Source organism: Pinus tabuliformis, chromosome X (genome assembly GCF_031772625.1).
Source record: "Pinus tabuliformis cultivar Carrire ecotype Pingquan chromosome X, CPIR1, whole genome shotgun sequence".
NCBI classification, from domain to species: Eukaryota; Viridiplantae; Streptophyta; class Pinopsida; order Pinales; family Pinaceae; genus Pinus; species Pinus tabuliformis.
In genome coordinates, this window is record NC_142308.1 from 575,332,913 (window position 1) to 575,355,621 (window position 22,709).

General features: G+C 38.9%; 1 protein-coding gene across 1 annotated transcript in view; it reads left to right on the plus strand.

The window, feature by feature from the left end:
• LOC149141314 (protein THYLAKOID ASSEMBLY 8-like, chloroplastic) overlaps nucleotides 1-17,998 on the plus strand; it is a 63,898-nt gene extending 45,900 nt beyond the window's left edge. The window contains exon 2 of the mRNA XM_089447305.1: nucleotides 17,526-17,998. Coding sequence (XP_089303431.1) covers nucleotides 17,526-17,915 — 390 coding nt within the window. The 3' untranslated portion in view covers nucleotides 17,916-17,998. The remainder of the gene's footprint in view (nucleotides 1-17,525) is intronic.
• The last annotated feature ends 4,711 nt before the right edge of the window (nucleotides 17,999-22,709 follow it).

Genomic DNA, 22,709 nt, shown 5'->3' on the forward strand with positions numbered 1-22,709 from the left:
GTCCAAGTGGAATAGGCGGGTGGCCACCAATATCCACCTGGATCATCTTCTCCCTTTCTCTTTCCTACTAAAGCATAATATTCTTAGGCATTTCTTATCTGGTTTTGGCAAATAAAGGACGAAATTCTTTGTGGTTATTTAGAGTCTAGACTAAGAGCTTATGTCGCACCAAGGCTCATATCCTGAGGTAGCTAAGGCTATTTCTGTGGTTTACTTGGTCACCGAAGTCCTGGTTCAAGGTGTTGGAATTTCAAGAAAGATGATAAAATTCCTTATCTGGATAATTAGTTATGAATATTATGTTCTTAATTTAATCTTTCCACAAAAGTAAGATCACAGTACGCATGAAAAGAGACAACGATTTGTCCTGGGAAAACCCCTTGTGGGGAAAAACCCAACAACCTTCTTCTTGGAGAAATCTTCTAATCAACAAGAGAAATCAAAGTCAAGTGTAGCCCTCCACAAGTGCTAAGCCAGTTTCTTTATTTCTTCAGTTCCTTGTTCACCAAGATTATCAAGAGGATAGTCCTCTTTCAATTCCTTGAAGACAATGCTTGAATACTTCAGACCTCTTTCTGCAAGACTTTGAATCACTTCCTTTAATACTTTGAATCCCTATAATATAACAGACCTCAGCAATAGATATTTCGGATCTCTGTGACGAACTTTATGACCTCTGTTCCTTAGACTGTTTCAGAACTCGGTTCTCACTGTGGTTGCAACAACTTCGGATACCTCAACAGACTTTTCACTGTCCTTACAATTTCGGATACCTCAAAAGACTTTTCACTGTCCTTACAACTTCAGATTCCTCACTGTGCCTCCTACAATTTCGGATACCTCAACAGGCTCTTCACTGTGCTTACAACTTCGGATACCTTAACAGACTTCTCACTGTGCTTCCTACAATTTCAGATGCCTCAACAGACTTTGAATTTCTTCCAGATTTCAGATGAACTGAGATTTCCTTCTTTTGATGAATTCAAATTTCTTTTCAGACTTCAGATGAGCTCGGATTTACACAAACAAACTTCTTTTAATGTCTCCTTAAATACTTCTTGATTGCTCGTGGATAGTAGAATAGATTTTAGTTGACTTTGGATTGCAGATAGTAACGAACTTCTAAGCAAATTAGATTTGTATAAGGGAGACAAATATTCCTTGTTTTTATATTTCTTATTGCAGTACCTTTGCATGAGATAATAATAGCTTGAGACTTGATTGATTGATCCTTGAAGTGTGAACAGAGTTATATATATATTCGTCAAACTGGCTTGAAGGGGTGCGGATGAGGAAGCAGGCCCGACTTGATCTTGATGCTGGCTGACTTAGCACTTGTGGAGAATCTTGAAGCTGTATAAAAAATGGAATTTTTCTTCTTTTCTTGTCATGAAGAACACGACTTACAAGAATATAATTTGATCAAATTAAGCATGAATAACATGCTGGAGACAAATATAATAAATTGTTTATCCAAATAAAATAATAACAATGGCATTATGAAGACCGACCATAGCTACATTCTCCAACACAAGGTTTAGCAAAGAAGCAACAAAACATCAGGAGGGGCAGCGTAGGTTATCTAGGGCATGTCTGAGGCCAGTCCCCTTTCCTGAGGTTGTTTAGGGAAGCAATACAGCACATAAACCCTTCCTGAGGCTGTTTAGGGCAGCCATACAACACCTCATCTTTTCCTGAGGCTGGTTTAGGGCAGCGATACAGCATCTGAACCCTTCACGAGGCAGCGAATACCTCTTACAGACCGTCTGGGATCATGAAAGGGCTGATTGGAGCTGCGGAAGAGATAAACAAGGATTCCTGTGACAGTTTATAGCTGCGGGAGACTATGGCCTATACTTCCTAGGACCTGTTGGATAATGCGTTAGTTTGGGCAGGAAAGACAAACTTGGGAAGCAGGATTGTGCGAGACAACAGGAGAGCCAGCCAGTTAGGGCATTGCTAGTGCATCAGGATTCCTAGTAGGCCAAGGCCAAGCTGTTACATAGGTCAAGCAATCCTGTAAGTTGGTCGAGTGTTGCACATATCGTGATAATATTGGAATTGTCGTGATATTATCGCCGAAAACCACCTCACTTATATTATCGCTGGTATTTATCGGGATAAATTGCCTGATTTGAAATTATCACGATAAATTCAATTTATCACAATAATTTAGGTAATTATCACAATAATTAATAATTTAGGTAATTATCACAATAATTACGAAATTATCTTCCTGCTTTGTCAATTTCAACTTATTTACATTTGTTTTTCTCTTTTGACCCTAATTTTTTAAAAGTCAGTTAAATGCAGTGTTACTTGGGAGCGGGAGCGGGAGCGGGGAGCGGAAGCGGGAGCGGGAGCGACCATTTTCAGAAGCTCCCGGTTTGGGAGCGAATCCCGGAGCGATTTTTTAAAAATATATATATTTTTTATATTTTTTAATTTTTGATACATATATGTCAACAAAAACATGTAGAATGATGAAATAGACATAAAAAACATAAAAAAACATAAATTGATCATTGAACCATATCACATCAATCATCTAGAAATTATAATCGTCATCAACCTTAGTAAAATAATAAATTAAAATAACATTCAATTCAATAACATTTATCATCATTGATCACCAAAGTAACAAGTTGTACTTGTAAGCCAAGTTTAACCATTACAAGAAGTAATATCGAAGATATTTCTAAGTCCTAACTTCTAACTGTTAACATGATATGAAATGTTAAAAATTTATAAAATGAAACATGAATAATGAGATGAAATGAAACAACTTTAGTCTTTCACAAAGCATCATATTCATAATTCACAATCATTACCAATGAGTTATAATTGCCAAGGCCCAACTTCAAACTTCAAATTTTCATTGTCACAGTGATATAATGTTTACAAAAAATATCATAATGTCATAATGATATGAAAGAGTCAAGAGTCAAGAGTCAAGGACTCAAAACTCAACACTGAACAGTTATGAAAACTAAAGTGACAAGTCTAATAGAAACTAAAAAAGACAAGTAAACTGTAAATCTACAAGTGGCCCTTGCCACGAGAGTCTCCAGGAGTATAAGTAGGTCTTGGCGGTCTTCTAGGAGTCTCCCGCCCAGACCGACGACCAGAACTAGAGCCTCCACGCGAGGGTGTCGACAGCAATGGAACAAGACTCGGGCCCCGAGAACTGCTACTGGATGGTGGAGGTGGAGGTGGCATGGCTGCTGCAGCTGCTTCAGCTTCATCCCGTACAAGCTCATCTTCTAGTTCTTCCATATGTACAATGCCATCCTCCAAATTGTCGTCCTCAGGGTGATTGTCCCAAATTTTATATGTGGGATCTTCATTAGCCCGATCACAGTAATGGCTCAACAACCTCAAATTGTAGTGCACATAAACCAAGCTTTCTGCTCGGTTTTCGTTGAGCCTGTTTCTTTTCACATTATGTATATAACTGTAGGTGCTCCAACACCTCTCTGCAGAAGAAGAATTTACAACCTGTGCAAGAACTTTCAATGCCAATTTTCGCAAAAGTCCGTCGCCGCCATATGTTTCCCACCATGTGAGAGAATCAAATTTATCTTTGTCGTCCATTGCATGGAAGTTACCATACAAACCACTGCCAGTGAAGTATCTGCCTATTTCAAGGCGCACAGCTGCACATTCCTCCCTGTCAGGCACCAACTTTTCTAATGCATCCAGATATCCTTTAGTTACCTCTCGATCTAAATGGGGTTTGGTCCTAACACCACCCCCTGCTGCAGGTTTGCCCAACCAAGAATCTGAGTAGTATTTTGGCGTAAGGATATACGCCAAGCAATGTAGTGGAAGGTTAAGCCTTTTCCACCGTTCACACACACAATCGTGAATCAGATTGTACAAGTCGGGATCTCTGTTATTAACAATGTCTTTTATTTCCCCCAACATGGTATCCATTTGCTCATACACCTCGCCAATCACTGGTTTGTCTGTATCTGCAAACCGAATCATGTTATAAATTGGCTTGGTGAAATCCAATACCTGTCTCACAGTTGTCCAAAACTGCCCATCAAGAGCGGCCTCCTCCACCGTTTCAAAACCTGCAATGTCAGCTACATTTGTAGCCCTTTCCTTTAACACCTGCCAATTTGGACTTGATACCATGCTAGCTAAACCCTCTCTTACCTTCAAAAGGCGCCTGAAGGTGAGGTAATAGCTACCAAATCTAGTCCTCGCAATCTTCAGCAACTCCAATCTCGAGTGACTGCGGAAAAGGCCATGGGTATTGCTATGATTTGTAATAAATTTTATCATTTTTTTTCCTCTCTTGTACAAATCACCAATCCATTGGTATTGTTCATTTTTGTTTTTGACAATATCATGCAACAGAAGGTTCAATGTGTGAACCAAACATCCAGACCAAAATATGTTCGGGTATCTATCCTCAATAATTGCTCCCGCTGCCTTACAATTAGGAGCATTATCAGTGATGACTTGGATGACATTGTATGGGCCAATACGCTCAATTGTTTCAAGCAATGCTTCTGCAATGTTGATAGCGGTCTTGAACTTGTCTGAGTAATCATGTGCAGCTAGAAAAATGGGACCACTTCGGGACATAGCGAGAACACTTATCAATGGCTTGCCTTTTACATTTGTCCATCCATCAAATACAATGGACACCCCATTGTCAGTCCAAGAACTTGTCATTTTATTCAAAGAATGTGATATTTTTGCTTTTTCATGATCAAGGCCAACTGTTCTTGCCTTGTCATACCCAGGGCTCTTGTATCCTTTAGGGGCATCATTTATGGCAGAAACCATTTCGTGCCAATAAGGTGAGCGTAGAACATTGAATGGTATCCCATTTGCATAGAGGAACCTGTAAATTTTTGAATCCACATCATTCCTACACCCCTCATCAAGGAAATCTGATATGGTTCTACGGCGTAAAGATGATGACCCTGAGCCTCCATGTCCATATCCACTGCCTTGGGAGGATGCTGAAGGAGTTCTTTGTGAGCTTTCAAAGAAACCCCTTGATCTTTTTGCTTTGTATTGGGCGTCCTCCTCTTCCTTTATGTATTTGGCTCTATCTGTTGTTGACACCGCGTCGCAAGTTCTGATTCCTATTTGTTTCTCTCCATCCCATGCCCTTTTCCCGCAAAGGTGTCTTCTCAAACGGGTGTATGAGCCTGTGAAATCAGTGTTGCAATGAGGGCAATGAAATTTAGTGGTTCCACCCCCTCTCCCTGTTTCAGGCCTCTGAACATATTTCCACAATGGAGTTTGGTCTTGTTTAGTTTTTTGACCCTCATGTTCACCCTCCTCCACATCCTCCTCACTGGGGTTTTCACCTATTTGACTTCCTCCGGCTTCTTCATGCACCTCTTCAGTTTCAGGCCCCCTCCGTTTCCTACTCTCCACCACCATAATAACCAGAAAAGGGACCAGGAAGAGGAAAATGCCAATAAAAATCCCCAGGTCCATCGTGTTTGATGTTTGTAGGGTTTGAGTCTTGAATCTGCAAATTAATTTAGTTTATTGGGATTAATTCATTTAATTTATTAATTTAATTTAAATTAATGATCTTTAAACTCAAACAGGTAAATTAAACTAACCAAACTAACCACCTAACCAGCTAAACTAACTAAATGATTAAGTTACTTACCTCTGCAAGCTTGCTCCTCGCTCCTTGGCACTTGCTCCTCGCTCCTCAGCTCTGGTTCCTTGCTCCTCAGCTCTTGCTCCTTGCTCCTTTGCTCTCAAACTCAAGCTCAATCTCATTGAAATGATTTTGTTTTGGCCCATTGGGCTTATAAACCCAAAAAAATTAGTTAAATTTTTTTGTTTTTTTCGGGTCCGCGGAATTTTTTTCCGCCGAACCGCTCCCGGTTCACTAAAATTCGTTCCCGGAGCGTTTTTTAATGCCCGAGAGCGATCAGGGAGCGATCGCTCCCCGATCGCTCCCGGGCATTAAAAAGCGCTCCGGGAGCGCGGGAGCGATCGCTCCCTGAAGCGCTCCCTCACAGACCAGGGAGCGCAAATTTTTTTACGGGAGCGCGCTCCCGAAAATCGCTCCCGTCCGGGAGCGATTTGGGGAGCGCGCTCCCGACCCGCTCCCGAGCCGCTCCCGCCCGGAGCGCGCTTCGGGAGCGGGTTCGAAGGGGGGGGGGGGGCGCTCCCCCGCATCACTGGTTAAATGATTGAGCTTGTGAGGATACTCTGACTATTTCCATCAAACAAACACGGGGAAATCTATTGTTTTCATTTCCCATGATTCATCTCATGAGATACATAGCCTGGTAGTTAATGGTAAATATTAAATTCTTTAAGTAATATTGACTTAGGATGTTTGAGAGTGGTTTTGACCTCATTGGGTTTCATATGGAGAAAGTAGAATTTTAGATCCCACTCAAAATCCAACAAACTTAACAGCTTTTATGATTCTAGGATTGGCGGGATTGCAATGTTTCTATTACATTATGTGATGTACGAGGGTATGGAACTAACGTTTAATCATTATCGCTAAGCCCTCTATGTACCTTGATGTTGGTGGCATTGACTGTTGAACTCCTCCTTCATGACTGTAGTATTAATGTACACTTAACTCATGTTAAAATTGGCAACTAGGGCCAAAGTCCACCTTGGGACAACTTATTTGATGGAGATGATTGCATTAAATTCCTCTTTTCGAGAGGACCAAAATTGATATAAAGATCATCTAATTTGGTCAAGTAGAAGTGTATTTTTGAACTTATGCCTACACGTGCAAATTGTTCAAGTCGATCACATCATCATGTAGGCTCATGAAGCTCAATGGACATGTCCCTTCACCCTCATCGACTTGTATAAATACAAGTGACCTCTCACCTTATTTGGCATCATCATCACTCACACATTCTTCTCTCTTTCTATCATTGGTTCGTACAACTATTGGACATTCTCTCTCTCACACGTGTGGCAAAATGAGGTCGAATTAATAGACATAATTACATAGCCGAAAATTTCAGGAGTTGACCAAGTTTGACCAACGTTGACCAGGGACTTTTTGACCAGTTTTGATTGCGATTTTTAGAGGATTATTTCTCTAGGCTGCATTACTAGGCATAGAAATTGAGAAAATCTGGGCACTTTGACTAGCGTTGACTTTAGGGTTGACTGCAACTTTGGCCACAAAAATTACATTAAACTCTCTCCTTTGACCGAATTTGAGTGGACTTTGAAGGACTATTTTGGGCTGACTTTGACCAACAAGGAAGGCTGAGTTTGATTGAGGTTGATCGTGCTCAAAGAGGCAAGTTTGACAACTGCGTTGACCATCCTTGACTTTCTGGTTAGGGCTGAGTTTGATTTTAGTTGACTGCAAATTTGACAACGCTGTTTTGAATTTGATTTGGCAAGTCAATTTTGAATTTTGTACTCTCTCTGCTGAACATTTGATATAATAATAAGAAGAATTAATCAAAGGGTTTTCCCCACATTGGGGTTTTTCCTTGGCATCTCCCAAATCTGGTGTCCTCTTGTCTTGGCTTGTCTTTTATTTTATTTTATTTTCTATCTATAATTAATGTCAATGTGATTTATGGTTAATGTGATTGTTATTGGAAACTAGTTTGGAAAATTGTCATTGGGCTGTTCAAAGTACGTTGAAGTAATTGTGCTAAGCATAGAACATACCATTGTTATCTAAATTTAACATGGTATCGAAGCCCAAGTGAAGACAAAGCCCAAGCAAGAGAGAGAAAAGCAATCACCAAGAAATATTTATTGATCAAGTTTCAATGGCTTCTTCATCTTACTTCAAGGCTGAGGACAATCTCAATGAAAAATTTGACTATCATGCATGAGAGATTACTTTGGACCGGACCTTGGAAGAGCATGAAGTATTGGATTGTGTAGGGAAAAGTGGTGGAGGCTCCTTCAAATGTGCCAACTGCTGCTGAGTCAAAGTATAGAAAAGGTGAGGTCAAAGCAAAGAAAGTTTTGGTTGACTCTATTCAAAAGCATTTGGTTGCCTATATTTTTGATTTGGGAACTTCTAAGGAGATATATGATAAGCTGGTTGGGATGTTCAAACTTCAAAGTGAACAATGCAAATCAAATCCTCTTTCTCAAAAACAAGTTGAAGGACATCAAGATGGATAAAGGGGAGTCTATCCAATCCTACTTCATGAGGATCACACAAATCAAGAATGACCTTCTATCTATTGGAGAAGTTATTGCTGACAGGGAGCTCACTCTTATTGCACTTGGGGGTCTTTCAAGAGCATGGGACGTTTTTGACACCACCATTCTCAACAATGACAAGATTCCTAATTTTGATCAATTATTGGCTAGATGCACTCAAGAGGAGACAAGGATGATAGAGAGAGACAAGCCCTCAAATGGAAATGAACCTACTGCTTTCTCCACTCATGCAAAGAAGAAAAATAATGCTGGTCCAAGGAGACAGGGTCAAGGATTCAAGTAGGGATTCAAAGAAGGAAGAAAAGGAAGGTGCTTCAATTGTAACAAGTTCGACCACTATGCTAGAGAGTGTCCTCACAAGAAGAATTCTCCAAGGGATGATGACAATAACAACAAATTCAACAATAAAGGAAAACGGAATGCTCTCGCTACTCGATATGGAAATGGTTGACCTCCCAAAAGATCAAGAAATTTTAGGTATGAGGAAAATAATGTTGTAGAAAAACAAAAGGAGTTTTATCTTATTTCCGCTCTATCTACTACCTCTCCTCCAGATACTTTGGATCATTGGTTGATTGATAGTGGAGCCTCAAGGCACTTCACTGGGTACAAAGAGGCCCTCTCAAATTTGATTGAAAAGAAGACTAATTTGGAGATCATACTTGGAGACAATGCCACCTACCCTGTGAAAGGGATAGGTATTGTCACTCTTCACTTGAATCAAGGTCAAACCATTCATCTACAAGAAGTATTATATGTACCTGATTTGAAGAAGAACCTGGTGTCTATTTCTGCGATGGAAGATAAAGGCTTCAAGGTAGCATTCATTGATGGAAAGGTACGTATTTGGCAAAGAAACCCTAAAGATGCATTTACACTTGGATTTAGGGTTGATGGTCTCTATCAAGTTGGAGGAAGTCCTTTGGGAGCCTTGACTTGCGATGCTTCACTTCAATCTGAATTATGGCACCGAAGATTTGCCCACCTTCATTACAAAGCCTTACCTGGTAAGGAAGATGGTCACAGATATGCTCGATTTCAACATGAATCATGAAGGAGTTTGTCAAGGTTGTGCAACTGGGAAACTCACAAGGGGACCATTCCCTTCAAGTGAAAGCCAAACTACTGATATTCTTCAATTGGTCCATTCTGACCTATCTGGTATGTTGCCCGTAACATCATTGGGAGGATACTTATACTATGCAATTTTTGTGGATGACTTATCTCGCAAAACATGGATCTATGTCTTGAAGAAGAAGGTTGAAGTGTTCAAATGGTTCCGTTCTTTCAAAGACTTGGTGGAGAATCAAACAGGGAAGACAATGAAACCAAATATGAATCAAATGAATTCCATGACTTTTGTAGAGAGGCTGGCATTAAGGAGACAACCATTCCATACATCCTAAGCAAAATGGAGTTGCTGAAAGGAAGAATTGAACAATTATGGAAGCCACCTGTGCTGTGCTCCATGATTAAGGTCTACCGAAGTTCTTATGGGGAGAAGCTGCCAACACTACCGTGTATGTTCAAAATAGGAGCCCGCATCAAGCATTGGATTTCAAAACACCTGAGGAGGTCTTCACTGGTTAGAAACATGATGTTTTTCATTTTAGAATATTTGGTTGTCCCGTGTATTTTCATGTGCCTAAAGAGAAAAGGAACAAGTTGGAAGCATCCGTGAAGAAGGGTATATTTGTTGACTACAGTGAAAATTCGAAAGCATATAGAATCTATGTGCCTGGTTAAAGATGTGGAAATAAGCCATGATGTCACCTTCGATGAAGACACTGTCCTTGGGAAAGCCATAGATCTCCCCATTTCAAGGAAGGATAATGATGATGCTATAGAAAAAGAGGATGAATCTCCGACAGATGAGCCTATGCCCGATGTTGAAGGCTCGATGGATCCCATTGATCCACCTCCTGGTGATCCCTCTACCTCAAGGAAAAGACCTTTGTGGCTCAAAGATACTCTTGAAGATGCTGAAAGATATATTGCTCCAAGAGGTGCATTCCATGAAAGTAAGAGGTTGTACAAGTATCAAGGGTACTTATCTTCTATGATTACATTGTTCAAACTGAGCCATGTACGTTCAAAGAAGCCATAAAGCACCAAGTCTGGAAGGATGCAATGAATGAGGAATATGAATCTGTCATGAAAAATGATGTCTGGGATGTGGTGCCTAGACTGAAGGACAAGTCCGTAGTTACCTCAAAATGGCTATACAAAATCAAACATGGAGCAAATGGGAGTGCTGAGAAATACAAGGCCAGATTTGTTGCTCGAGGCTTCTCTCAAAAGGAAGGAGTGGAATATGATGAGATATTTGCACTGGTTGCCCGATATACAACCATCCGATCTATTATTGCTCTAGCTGCCACTCAAGGATGGTGCCTACATCAAATGGATGTTAAGACTACTCTCTTGCATGGATCGCTTAAGGAGGAATTCTACTTGGAACAACCTCAAGGGTTCAAAGTACAAGATTGAAGGACACATGTTGAAGAAAGCCCTCTATGGGTTGAAGCAAGCCCCTAGGGTTTGGTATGAGAGGATTGCTAGCTATCTTATGAAGCTAGGATTTACGAGGAGCGATGCTGATCCTAACCTATACTTCAAGGTTCAAAAGAACATGCCTCTCATTTTGGTCCTTTATGTGGATGCTCTCTTTTTGACAGGTGCAAACCCTCTCATTTATCAATGCAAGAGGGAGTTGGCTTCCGAGTTCGAGATGAAGGACCTAGGATTGATGCACTACTTTCTAGGCCTGGAGGTCTGGCAAAAGCCAGATGAGATTTTCCTTTCTCAAGGAAAATACATTGTGAAGCTGCTCAAGAGATGTGGAATGGTGGATTGCAAGTCTATGTCTACTCCGATGGAACTCAACTTCAAGAAGCTATGTGGAAGTGCTGCTGGGCCTGAATTGGCAAACCCTTCTGAATATAAACAACTTGTGGGGGCCCTGATGTTCTTGGTAAACTCCTGTCTGGACATATGCTTCGCTATGAATACGTCGAGTCAATTTATGGTCGAGCCTCATCACATATATTGGATTGATACTAAGAATCTCTTGAGATATCTCCGTGGCACAATCAACTATGGATTGAGATACACAACCGGGAATTTGAGGCTACATGGATATATTGATGTTGACTGGGCTGGTAGTGTGGTGGATCGAAAGAGCACATCAGGATGTTGCTTCTCTTTGGGGTCTGCTTCGATTTCATGGATGAGTAGGAAGCAAAAATCAGTTGCTTTAAGCACCGCCAAGGCCGAATACATTGTAGCTAGTATGCCCTGTTGTGAAGCTGTTTGGTTGAGGAAGCTCTTTAGTGAGCTATTTGAGCACGTGCTAGATACCACCGTGATCTTTTGTGACAACCAGAGTGGGATTCGCCTTTCAGAGAATCCTGTGTTCCACGACTGCTCCAAGCACATTGATATTAGGTACCACTTTATCCGGAATATGGTACAATGGGGAGCAATAAGGCTCCAACGCATCAAGACCGATGAGCAAGTCACAGACATCCTCACAAAGCCCTTAGGGAAGGTCAAATTCTTAGCCTTCCGAGAGAGACTTGGAGTCATGGAAAGACCCTCCCATGAGGGTCCCGCTTGAGTTGGACACTGAGCTTTGGGAGCTCCTGGGGGCTTGGGGTACTTCTTGGAGCTATGAGCGACCATAGGGTGAGTGGTTCACCTTCCCCTATTGGTGCGTTGTGTATAGGGTGAGTGGTTCACCTTCCCTTGTGATACCCCATGATGGTTGACATGTGTGTAGGGTGAGTGGTTCACCTTCCCCTATGATTGATGACACGTGTGTAGGGTGAGTGGTTCACCTTCCCCTATGATTGACATATGCATAGGATGAGTGGTTCACCTTCTCCTATGACATATGAGCGGGATGAGTGATTCACCTTCTCCTATGGCATATGAACAAGATGAGTGGTTCACCTTCTCCTGTTGATGTCTCAACATACATCCTACCCATGTAGTCCGGGACTCATGGGAAGTACCTCTCATTTGGCCAATGAGTTGGGAAAAGTGGTTAGGGACCATAGCACTACCGATGGATGCATCATGTACTGTCGTACTCCCTATGACTAGGATGCATGGTGTTCAACAACTTGATCTGGGATCAAGTCTGATTGAGGTTCTACCTCTGGACTGACTTTTGTCAGTGGAGAGTGGTAAGGTCTTGTGACTCACTCTCAATCGATTCTTCTTCATTATTCATATCAGTGTTCCACAGAACAGAGATGAGATACAAAGATGGTTCATGATGACAGGATGGCATGATGATTGATGATGATGAATGGATTGGCAGTTGGAATTTTCCCTAGTTGAGAGGGAGTGTTAAAATTGGCAACTAGGGCCAAATTCCACCTTGGGACAACTCATTTGATGGGGATGATTGCATTAAATTCCTCTTTTCAAGAGGACCAAAATTGATATAAAGATCATCTAATTTGGTCAAGCAAAAGTGTATTTTTGAATTTATGCCCACACATGTGCAAATTGTTCAAGTTGGCCACATCATCATGTAGGCTCATAAAGCCCAATGGACATGTCTCTTCACCCTTATCGACTTGTATAAATACAAGTGACCTCTCACCTCATTTGGCATTATCAACGCACACACATGCTTCTTTCCTTCTCTCATTGGTTTGTATAACTATTGGGCATTCTCTCTCTCTCACGTGTGTGCCAAAAGGAGGTCGAATTTTTGGACAGAATTATAGGGCCGAAAATTTCAGGAGTTGACCAAGGACTCTTTGACCAGTTTTGATCATGATTTTTGGCGGATTATTTTTGTTTCTCCAGGCCACATTACTAGGCACAAAAATCGAGAAAATATAGGAACTTTGACCATAGAAAATTACAATATTCTCTCTCTAACGAAATTTGACTGGATTTTGAAGGACTGTTTTGAGCTGACTTTGACCAACAAGGGAGGCCGAGTTTGACTAAGGTTGACCAAGATCAAGGAGGCAAGTTTGACAACTGCATTGACCATCTTTGATTTTCTGGTTAGGGCTAAGTTTGACTGCAGTTGACTTCAGATTTAATAGGGCTGTTTTGACTTTGATTTGGTAAGTCAATTTTGACTTTTCTACTCTCTCTTTGCTGAACATTTGATATAATAATAAGAAGAATTGATCGAAGGGTTTTCCCTGCATTGGGTTTTTTCCTGGCATCTACCAAATCTGGTGCCCTCTTGTCTTGGCTTGTCTTATGCATTTTATTTTATGTTCTATCTATAGTTACTGTCAATGTGATTTATGGTTAATGTAATTGCTATTGGAAACTAATTTGGAAAATTGTCATTGGGCTGCTTAAAGTACATTGAAGTAATTGTGCTAAACATAGAACATGCCATTGTTATCTAAATTTAACAATTTAGTTATTCACGACCCTAGTAAAAATGTACACTTCACTCAAGAAAAATCATTGAGTAACATGTTAAGTTTTTTCTATCTTATTTTAATGCTCAATGGGTGATCTTGAATCTTGATGAGGAGGATCCCAATATAGGCAATGGTTTTGATGTTATGTAGCTATTTGTTGTAGCATGATTTTCTTTGTATTTCAGAGGCCATTTAGAGCCTCTCTATTGATCTTTTTTGATTTAAATATTGCTTGCACTAAATGATATTTTGGTTTATATGCACCCAAAATTTACATATTTGTGTATAATAATTTGGATTCATTTAGATGCACAGGAATTATATGTTCTTTTCAAAATTTGAATATTTGATGTATTTTTTGGTCGACCAATCCTTTGATCTAGTTGAGGATGTTGTGACCATTTTCCATCAGGCAAACAAGGGGAAATTTGTTATTTTACTTTTCATTGCCATGATTCATCTCATGAGATACATTATTTTTTGTTTTGATATGATTCTGTATCATTCTATTAGATCTTATGACTGAGGACAAATATTTTATTTCAATATTGAAGTCTAATGTATCCACTTGACATCTTATACATCAGTCTTATTTTCATATTTATGTAGCAATGTGTTTGTTTAATGTTGATGTTTTTTTAGAAGTTAAAACATTGGGAAAAAAATGATTATTTTTATATATTTTTAAAGTTCCCTGATATTTTCCCCGATTTTGCCGATAATTTAAATTTTAGACCCCTGGCGATAAATTGCTGAAAACAATAAATGTAACATTGGTTGAAGCTGGTTGTTGGATCAGAATAGCTGGTTAGGCTTTAATTACTGTTGTGAACACATAGAAGCTGCCGGTTTATATTGGATAGACAAGCACTGTTATGATTGCTAAACAATCAGAACTACTAGTATAACAGCCCTAGCGGCAGTTGTTAAAATAAGATTGATGTGAACTATGGATGTTTTGTGAAATCTACTGTTGTCTGCATTATTGTGTATTCTATCTTATTTCTGTCTGAAGTTGAAAGATTATTGTGAAAATTAGTAGAGGTTGTTAAAATTTGGGTACCAGAGGACAAGTGGTTCCCTAAGGCTTTGATCTTTGGCCTAGGGAAAAGTGTCCAAATTTATGTTTTACTTTTCTCCTAAAGTGACTTTATAAGTGGTAAAGTCAATTTAATTTAACACTGACTTTATAAGTGGTAAAGTTACATTCTAATTTAAAAGTGACTTTATAAGTGGTAAAGTTACATTCTAATATAAAATTGACTTTATAAGTGGTAAAGTCACGTTTTAATTTAAAGGTGACTTTATTAATGTCAATGAAGAATTAGAAAGTGAAAAAGTGACTATGGAAATAAAAGGCTAAGTGGGTGAGTTAAAAAATAGAAAGTGAGAATTAAATGCACATTTATTCTCATCCCTAGATTTAAATGAATCCCAGCCATTAGATCTTAGGGTAACCCAAGAGGTCATTTAGAGAGTAAAAGGAGAAGAGAAGAGGAAAAGATAATTCATTTTTTTATGAGCATTTGAGAGAAAGAGAAGAGAGAGCAATGAGAAAATTTCTGAGCAATGAGGAAGTAAAGGAGAGCAGCAAGAATACATTTCAGCAAATCTGGATAGCAACATTTATTGGCATGCATCCCAAGGCAAAACCGTACAGCAGGAGAAAGACATAGAAATCGAGGAAGAGAGAGCACAAAAATCGAGGAAGAGGGACAGCAGCAAGGGCATGAATTTTGAGGTAGATTTGGGCACAAATTTCGAGTCTGCTGTACTGCTGAAATCCATACAGTCCGTACAGCTAGGTCTGGGCACATTTTTCGAGGCTATCAGTACAACATTTAATGCTGTTTTATTGCTGGAGAATTTCTGTTTTGGCTGTTTGTTGATTGGCGCGATTTTCAAGGCAGAGTGCAAGCACGGAAATCGAGATGAGTTGTAATTTGTGGTTGCTAGAATTTTTACTGTGTATTTCAGTTTCTCTGTAAAAACATTTTCAGAAATAAAGAAGAGCTCTCAAACTGGTTTTCCTCAAGAGTTGTAGGGGGTTTTCCAGGGTCACATCGACCAAAAATCATGGTGTTATTTTCTGTGTGTGGCTGTCATAATTTTGCTGTGTTTTATTTCTGCAATTTCAGCAGTTGTGAAATCTCTAAATTTGTGTTTTCAGAAAATATTGTCATTTCCAGATTTAGAATTTTTATCATGCTTGGATTTAAAACTAAATGCATGGAGTGATAAGGAAAACTGAGAACCGGAGTGGGGGTTGAAATTTCTTCAGAGGTTATTTTGTGATTTTACAACCCTAACGGTAAAAATTCCCTAAGGACACTACATATGGCTTCCACATATCTCTGTTATTGCTGCTGTTCGGTCCTGCTGGGAATGGTCTTTCTTACAGAAATGACTCGCAGATTTCCTCTAGACTCTGCACACTTTGATGAAAGTCCTTCACTCAACCACTGAGATCCTCACTATCTCACTGTATTGTGCTCACTATTGTGTCTTCCTTTTTCACCTAGCCTTGCTTTTATAAGCTTGAATTGTTGACCGAATCCATAACCCTAATCTCGAAAGTGATTGACAGTTGAGATTAGATCTCATGTAACTTGGGATCAATGATTAAAATTTATCTAATTCACTAATGTACAATCCTTTACATTTCATTAGATTAAACTCACTTTTTATAAAAAGCAATTTACTTTAATTTGAGACACTTTCATCTGGTTTTAGCATCCAAGGAGAAGAAACTCGTGGGCTGTTATTGTTCTAGGCTACTTGGAGGCAGCAAAGATCTGGTCTAGCAATCTGAGTCCAGTCTAGGTCTTGCGGCCTACCTGAAAGGAATAATCTGTGGGAATTATTCTGTCTGCGGCTACCCAAGGGTTTGAAAGAGTAGTTTTCTGTCGCTCAGATAGGGCAGTCTGAGAATGTATGTGACTGCGTTGAAGTAATAAGTCTACCACAAGAGGAGCCGGGTCTGTCTGTTCCCCAAAACAGACCAAACTCAGAATTAAGTCTGCGGCCAACTCTGAAGGGGATTTGTCTGAGGCAGTGTGTTATTTATCTCAACCACAGGACCTTCAAAACCAAGCTGATATCACTCCTGGATAGTGATCCTTCATCCACTTATCTGTTAGCCTACTCTATGGCACCAAGAGTAATCTGGAACAGCAAGGACCCTCTTTAGGGTTTAGCTGTATTTGCATGAGGGTTAAAAACTTAAAAGCAGTGTATAAAATCCCTGAATCTTTGTCTGAGGCAGTGGCCTATCTCTAAGGCATTATCAGGGCTGCGAATTATTCTCCAAAGGCAGTGAATCTCATCGACACAGCAGCAGGTTCAACATTAAACTCATCTCCCAAATTCTGTTGAGGTCACAAGTTAAGCAGCAACAAGTGACCGCAAATAGGCAGCCAGTTGGTCAATTTCTGAAGCTGGTCACGAGGTCAGGCAGATTAGTAGGCTAGTAGAATAGCTAGTAAATTAGCAGTTAATTGTACTTCAATTGTTGTCTGAGGCAGTGGCCTATCTCTGAGGCATTATCAGGGCTGCAAATCATTCTCCAAAGGCAGCGAATCTCATCAGCACGGCAGCAGGTAGCCTGCCAGGAAACCCTACAATTGGGCTCCTCTTCTCCTTCCTGCTTCATTCTTAGCCTCAATATATATATCTTTTTCTTTTCCAAGGAAAACCTTAAAAGGTAACCAAAAGTATTTCTCAATTATATACACACAGCAGTTGTAATCTTTTAAATTAGGGATTACTGGAAATCCTTAATCATTTACTAATTAATATTGGTAGCCAGGATTTTATAAGGGTGCAGACTCAGAATCACTGTTCCTCTGCCTAATGTTTGGATAGGCTTTTGTGTTGCTATCATTGGATTATATGTTTCAAATATGAAATGGGTTTATATATCACTGATATTGATGCTCATTTTTGCAGATGTTTGAAGTTGTTAAAAGAGAGGATTGGTACAAATCGGACATGTATTTGTTCAAAGATATGATTGTTATGTTGGCAAGAAACAAAAAGATGGAAGAGGCAACTCAAGTGTGGAAAGATATGAGGAATGAGGGTATAGAACCTGATATACAGACATATACTGAGGTTATACGAGGCTTTTTGCAGTATGGTTCACCTATGGATGCTATGAATATTTATGAAGAAATGAAGCAGTCTCCCTCACCACCCGAGGAGCTGCCATTTCGTGTACTTTTGAAGGGTCTTTTCCCACATCCTTTGTTGAGAAATAAAGTGAAACAGGACTTTATGGAAATTTTCCCTGACAGACATGTATATGATCCTCCTGAAGACATATTTGGGGTGCAGTAGAAATACGTATTCACAGGCTCCATGTCTGAATTTGGTTGTCTTTAATGGTGATTTTTATCTAAAGTACATGTTTATATGTTCTATATTCCAAGTCTGTCTTAGAAGATTGCTGATGATGTTGCATGTTTAATAAATGAATTCTTGCTCTTACAGTTAAACATCTCTCATAGCAGTTAAATAAGGGATGCAATACTAAAGAGATGGAGGGGGGATATTTGGATGCTATTTTTGAAATTCAATATTGTTCCTTAAACTAAGCCTCTTAATTCAACTCTTAACTTTTTTGTATTCTTATGTATGATTTGGGGAAGAAAATGGAAGAAATATGACACTGGTCTAATTATTTCTGTTTCCTAAATTTAGGTGGTATCATGTTCCTGATCTCAAGGGGACAGATTGTAGTTGCATTCTGAAAAAATCTTTTCAGCCTTCATTAGAACTTAGAAGTGATATCACCTTGAGATTCCATCCAATTTGGGCGTTTATTTTTCTCACGTGATTGGGTTTATCTTTGATCCTTGTGTCTTTTTGGCTGTTTTTTTTGAAATTCAATATTTGTTTCTTTAAACAAGCCTCGCAAATCTATTCAACAACTTTTTTGTATTCTTATGATTTACGAAAGAACAAAAGAAACTTGACACTGGTCTATTTTTTTGTTTTTCCTAAATTTAGGTGGTATCATTTTGCTGAACCTCAATGGGACATGTTACCACCCAAACTTGCACTCTATTGAGGTGAAACCCTAAAACACAAGTGCAGCTGTGGGGGCTGCCCACTGTCATCAAAATAGCTCCCTTTCTCACTTTAGGCCAGCTCCCCTTTGGCACAAGTGGGGTATCCCTATAAGATATATGACAAACTTTAAGTTTAAATGGATGGTGGGTTGCTAAGACTAATGGCAACCTAAGGGATATCGGGTTGAGGAATACAAACAAAGTGGGCTTGTAATTATGTTTAGAAGATGTAGTTAAGACATACACTGATGTGCCATGATTAGTCCAAATAGATTTTAGGTTATATGAGAGTGAGTGATGAGATTAGAAAGGCGTTTTCCCTATCAACCCAACCATGAATAACAAATGAGAGAGCTACTCTTTAAATAGAGTCTCCAGCCGAACCTTCTACAATAAAATCATGATTTGTGGCTTCTAGATCCACATATCTCTCCAAGGATTAACTAACAAAATATTGAATATTTTTAGATACATGTTTTTATCCGAGTAATTATTAGATACCATATTCCTCAACCTCCTCAACAACTTTCCCTTAAGATAACAATATGTGGATTTAGATCCACTTTATTTTCTAAGAAATAACATTAAATATACATCAACAAGATAACTGATTTCCTCAAATGAGGGCATTCTACCTCCTGGGATATTCAATAAACTTTGGAGAATGTGCTTTTGCCATGTGTCTTCTTTCTAAAGGAGAGTGCTTCCCAGAAAGAGCTAACTGAACTCCGTAAATTATGGATGTTGTGGGTTCTTGTGCCAAACCTTGATCTCCTAAACATGTGTGTAACAATTTCCTCAATAGGACAGTTTTGGTTGGATTCCAGAAAATTATTTCAACCTTCATTAAAAGTGATATACCTTAATATTCCAATTTGTTCATTTGTTTTCTCATGTGATCATCTGTAACTTTGCTCCTTTTGTGTCTTTTTTGTGGTACAGTTTTTGAATGGGAGAAATGTAATTTCACGTTTGCAGATGTATGCTGGGGTTTTAAGCTGGGTCAGTGTGAGATAATGACATCGTATTTTACATCAATTACATTATCCTTGATCTTAAATAAATAACCTTGAGCTGTTCATATATGTAGTTGGCATTATTACCTGTATCTGTTGTCTTTGTTGTCTGTGAATATCCTATCCCATTGTTCCAAGATGGTGGTAGTTTCTTCTGGTTTGGGTGAGCCTAGTTGGGTCTAAAAATCTTTGGTTCTATTGAGGTTTCACCCATAACATTAGCTTCTATAGTCTTTGATGTTGTGTATAAGCCCGGCAAGTGGGCCATGGGTTAATTTGTTCTCATGCATGCCCACCTTTTTCCCCTTATCTCACCTACTTGAATTTGCTTTTATTTTAATGGGATCTACTGGAAATCTCCAAGTGACTAGAATGCACCAGATCACTTAACCAGCAGCTTACATTCACATAAAAATGCATGTTTTTGCTTTAACTTTAAAATGCATGGACATCTTGAAAATGCATTTCTGCTACTTGCATCTATGACATATAGATTTGCTGAATTAAACCATATCTATGCTAATAACTCTATAAGTAATTGAAGTCGCTCAAAACCTGTCTTATTAGTACCCCAACTTGTTTGAAATTGGCAGTAGTTTTCAATGCTTGCTGAGGTCCTGGTCTGATGCTTGGTCAAATTGATCTGCAAGACCACTTCAATAAACGATGACTAATACATCTCCAAACATTTTACTTAGTAATTGGCAATGGAAAAAGTTGGTTCAACTCTAGGTTTCTTGCCTTTAAACGAGTTGGCCATGTGCAAAAGCAAATCAACCGCAAGATTGTGTCAGTGCATTTAATAATTAATTAAGAAACAAAATTGAGTGATAAAATGTGAGAGGACAACCAATATGAGGATTGTATATATGCATTTAATTTCAAAGGGAACACTGCACAGTAAGTCGGAGCCAAAAGTAAGGAAAAACAGTTAAAACTGAACTACGATAGGAGCTGATTACAGACATAATTAGAAGACCACTTGATATTCAAATATCATACTCTATATATATTATATACAAGGTAAACTGGAGCCAAAAGATGAGGAAAAAACTGAACCACTTAAAGCTGGTTAGAGAATCATTCCAAAAGTAGCACATCTGTAGATTATGTAAAATGAACCATAATTGGAGACCTTCATATTTAAATGTCCTATTTACTATTGATATACAATGTATATATTTGATGCTAATGGATGCTTTTTAAATTTTTATCTCTTTTAATGCATGATGAGGACAGATACAGATATGTGCTGCTCTATTTGATGAACTGTTTCATTACGCGAGGTTATTCAATAGTAGATCTACGCAGATTGCTAATTCCAAGTTCATTATTTCCTCCTTCCAACTTCAGCACACAGACTGCGTCCAACTCATTTTCTGTGTTACGCACTTTAGGAAGATACGGACTATTACAATATGGAACTCAAATAATACTTTCTTGTCTCTAACCATTTTATGCTTGTTTACGTCTTTAATGTTTTACGTGTTGACCTGATCAAACGATCAATGCCTAATTTGAGAGTTTTCTCTCTAAATAAGGACCTCATTTAACCCTCCCCATCACAATTTATCGTGACGAATAGTCATGGTATCACGCTTGGAAATTCTTCTCTTTATTAGTCGCATGAACGTGAGGGATCCATTTTTCTACAAGTTTGGCGTCTCTTTTGCATCTTTTTTCCAACATATGATTTTCTCCTTTAGACAATATTGGTGATTCTAACTTGTATATTCTTTTGGCACTTTCTCTGTTATGACATTTAGAGATAATATAGTGTAATGTTAGCTATTGATACTTAGTATGGTCATTAGAGGTTTTTAGTCATTTATAGTTCTTTTGTTAGCTAACAAACTTTATGTCAAGATAAAGTTTATGCCTAGTCTAAACAGGTGACATTTTTTCATGCAAAAGGTTGGCTTTTCTGCCAGGATTTTGGTTAAATCTGACCTGAATTTAAAAAAAATTAGTTTACGGTTGTTAAGTTGTGGAATTTGGGATGCCCAGTATTAAAAGTAATTGAAACACTAAAATTATCGGTTTCCAGGCCCCAATAAAAAAATTCTAGGTGAAATTTTGTCTCAGTAGACAACGCCGAAGTTATACTTTTCTGTGTACTATAGAATCTGGGATCAAATATGTTACTGAATAGTGCTGGAATTACCATTGTTTTTATTGCACTTATCGCTGTTGGTGCTGAATTTACTGCTGTTGCTGTTGGTTTTTTCCGCTCTCTACAAGTCTCACAGTTTTAATAATCAGATTTCCAATATGGCTTCTAACAGTGGTATCCAAGTTGCCTTCGTGGCCTCACAGGCAGGCACTAAAATGTATTCGTTTTCAGCAACTCATGGGGAAGATCACTGGCAGTCATAAATTACATGATTGGCAGAAGTCATAAGGTCCCCCTCGGAGGGGATACAAGACACCATGGCGAAGATGAACCAAACTTTACATACATCGATTGTGGCCATGTATATGGTAGCAGTGAAGGTCAGTAATGGCCTGAGATCGGTGAAGGAAAGCGAATCGACATAATCATAATTGAAACGCTTTTGCAGGGAACATTAGGAGAGGTCAATCATGGAATCGTGGCACTCAGATAATTAGGGAAGAAATCATATCAAATAGTGCAATTTGAGAGAATTCCATTCCCGAGTTTGATGGATTCAATGAGGAGACTCTGTAGTTTGAGAGAATTCCCATTCCCAAGTCCAAGTTTGATGGGTTCAACAAGGAGACTGTGTGTGCTTGGCGCTTTTTGAAGTCATCATTACATTAGTCCTGTTCTAGCACTGTATATAGTCATTGTTTGCCAGTGTGCTTATAGTTTGTCTGTTAGGCTTTCTTGTTTGTATAGGCTACTTGAGACCCGTTTCCTCGATTAGGTAGCTCTACTAATATCTAGCAACTTTACTAAGGAACTCGTATACATTTAGAAACCGTCGAATGTGATGGATTTTTAATACAAAATACCAGGTCATCAATGTTTCTTAGTGATGACAAGATTGTAATGTGAGTTTCTTACTTGTGATGCAAGGGTT